This window comes from Nicotiana sylvestris, chromosome 3, assembly GCF_000393655.2.
Source record: "Nicotiana sylvestris chromosome 3, ASM39365v2, whole genome shotgun sequence".
Classification (NCBI taxonomy): domain Eukaryota; kingdom Viridiplantae; phylum Streptophyta; class Magnoliopsida; order Solanales; family Solanaceae; genus Nicotiana; species Nicotiana sylvestris.
Window position 1 is genome coordinate 68045932 of NC_091059.1, and position 1486 is coordinate 68047417.

The window sequence follows — 1486 nt, forward strand, 5'->3', positions numbered from 1 at the left end:
TTTTTAAATGCATTGGTCATCCTATTTTGGTAAAATTGACCATGACAAACTGGGCCCATCCTCTTCTCATCATTGAGCATTACTTGTTCCTACCTAATATGTATTCATTATGCATTTTCTAGCTTGGCTTTTTTGATAAACCTTAATGAATGTATCCCGACCTCTATGAGTATTGCAACATCAGTACCATATACCTACATGTATCGCCCTTATGGGCGACCTTATTGTACTACGATAGACAAGTAGGAAAATGGTAGTTTCTAGTGCCATTGCATGTGGTTGTGTACTATCTTTCACAAGATCCTCTGGATGTTTTTGTTGGATGCTTCAACTATTCCATTCATCTTTGGCATGTATGTTGTGGAATTGCGATGGACAATCCTGAACTTCTCGCAAATTTCTCGCATGAGATCATTATTGATATTGGCTACATTCTCGGTTATAATTGACTCTGGGATCTCGAACCGGCAAACTATGTTTTTACAAAGGATATCTACCACCACATTCTTCGTAACAGCTTTATATAAAAAATATTTTACCCATTTGTGAAAAAATCAATGGCCACTAGGACGAAACAATTACCATTTGATGCGGCCGGTTCTACAAGTCTGATCACATCCATGCCCCAAGTGGAAAATGGCCAAGAAGAACCCATCATATTGAGCTCATTTTGCAGAACCCTAATAAAATCCTGTGAATCTGACACTGATGACATTTCTGCATGTAGCAAATTCTATCCCTTCTATGGTCATCAAAAAATATCATGCCCTTAGAATTTTCTTAGCTAAGTTGAAACTGTTCATGTGAGGCACACACATCCCTGCAAGTATTTCTTCCTACAATCTTGTCGCTTCTGCAATATCTACACATCTTGATAAACCAAAGTCCATGGTCCTCCTGTATAGGACTTTCCCGTTAAGGAAAAAATGATTTGCCAATATCCTTAGTTCCCTCTTCTGACCAGTAGTAGCACTCTCTGGGTATTTTCTTATCTCAATGAACCTTTTGATGCCATGAAACTGTGGCATACTATCTGTTTCTTCATCTACGTGAAAGCAATATGCATATGGGTCCCGAATCTCTACCTCAATAGGTTCAATGTAGCTCTTGTCATGGTGTTGAATCAAGGATGAAAATGTTACAAGAGCATCGGTGAATTCGTTCTGGATTCTGGTAATATGCATGGATTCGATCTTGGTGAACTTCTTACATAATTCATTCACATAATGCATGGAAGAATCTTGATGTTTTTTAGATTCCATTATCCTTGGACTTGGTGGATAAGAAAATAAAAGTCTCTAATGATCAAAAGTGCTTTGATGTTCAGATCATTTGCCAACCTGATCCCAAGGATGCATGCTTATATTCCGCCATATTATTTGTACAAGGTAACCTTATCTTGGCCGAAATTAGGTAATGTTGTCCTGATTCTGAGACTAAGACTACCCCGATCTATACTCTCTTGAAATTCTCAGATCAATCAAAG

The 1486-nt window shown here is 38.0% G+C and overlaps 1 protein-coding gene across 1 annotated transcript; it reads right to left on the minus strand.

The window, feature by feature from the left end:
* Positions 1–836: 836 nt before the first annotated feature.
* On the minus strand, positions 837–1262 carry LOC104222802 (uncharacterized). Its single transcript, XM_009774099.2, has one exon. It carries the CDS (start codon positions 1260–1262, stop codon positions 837–839), a length of 426 nt encoding a protein of 141 aa, XP_009772401.2.
* Between the last annotated feature and the right edge of the window lie 224 nt (positions 1263–1486).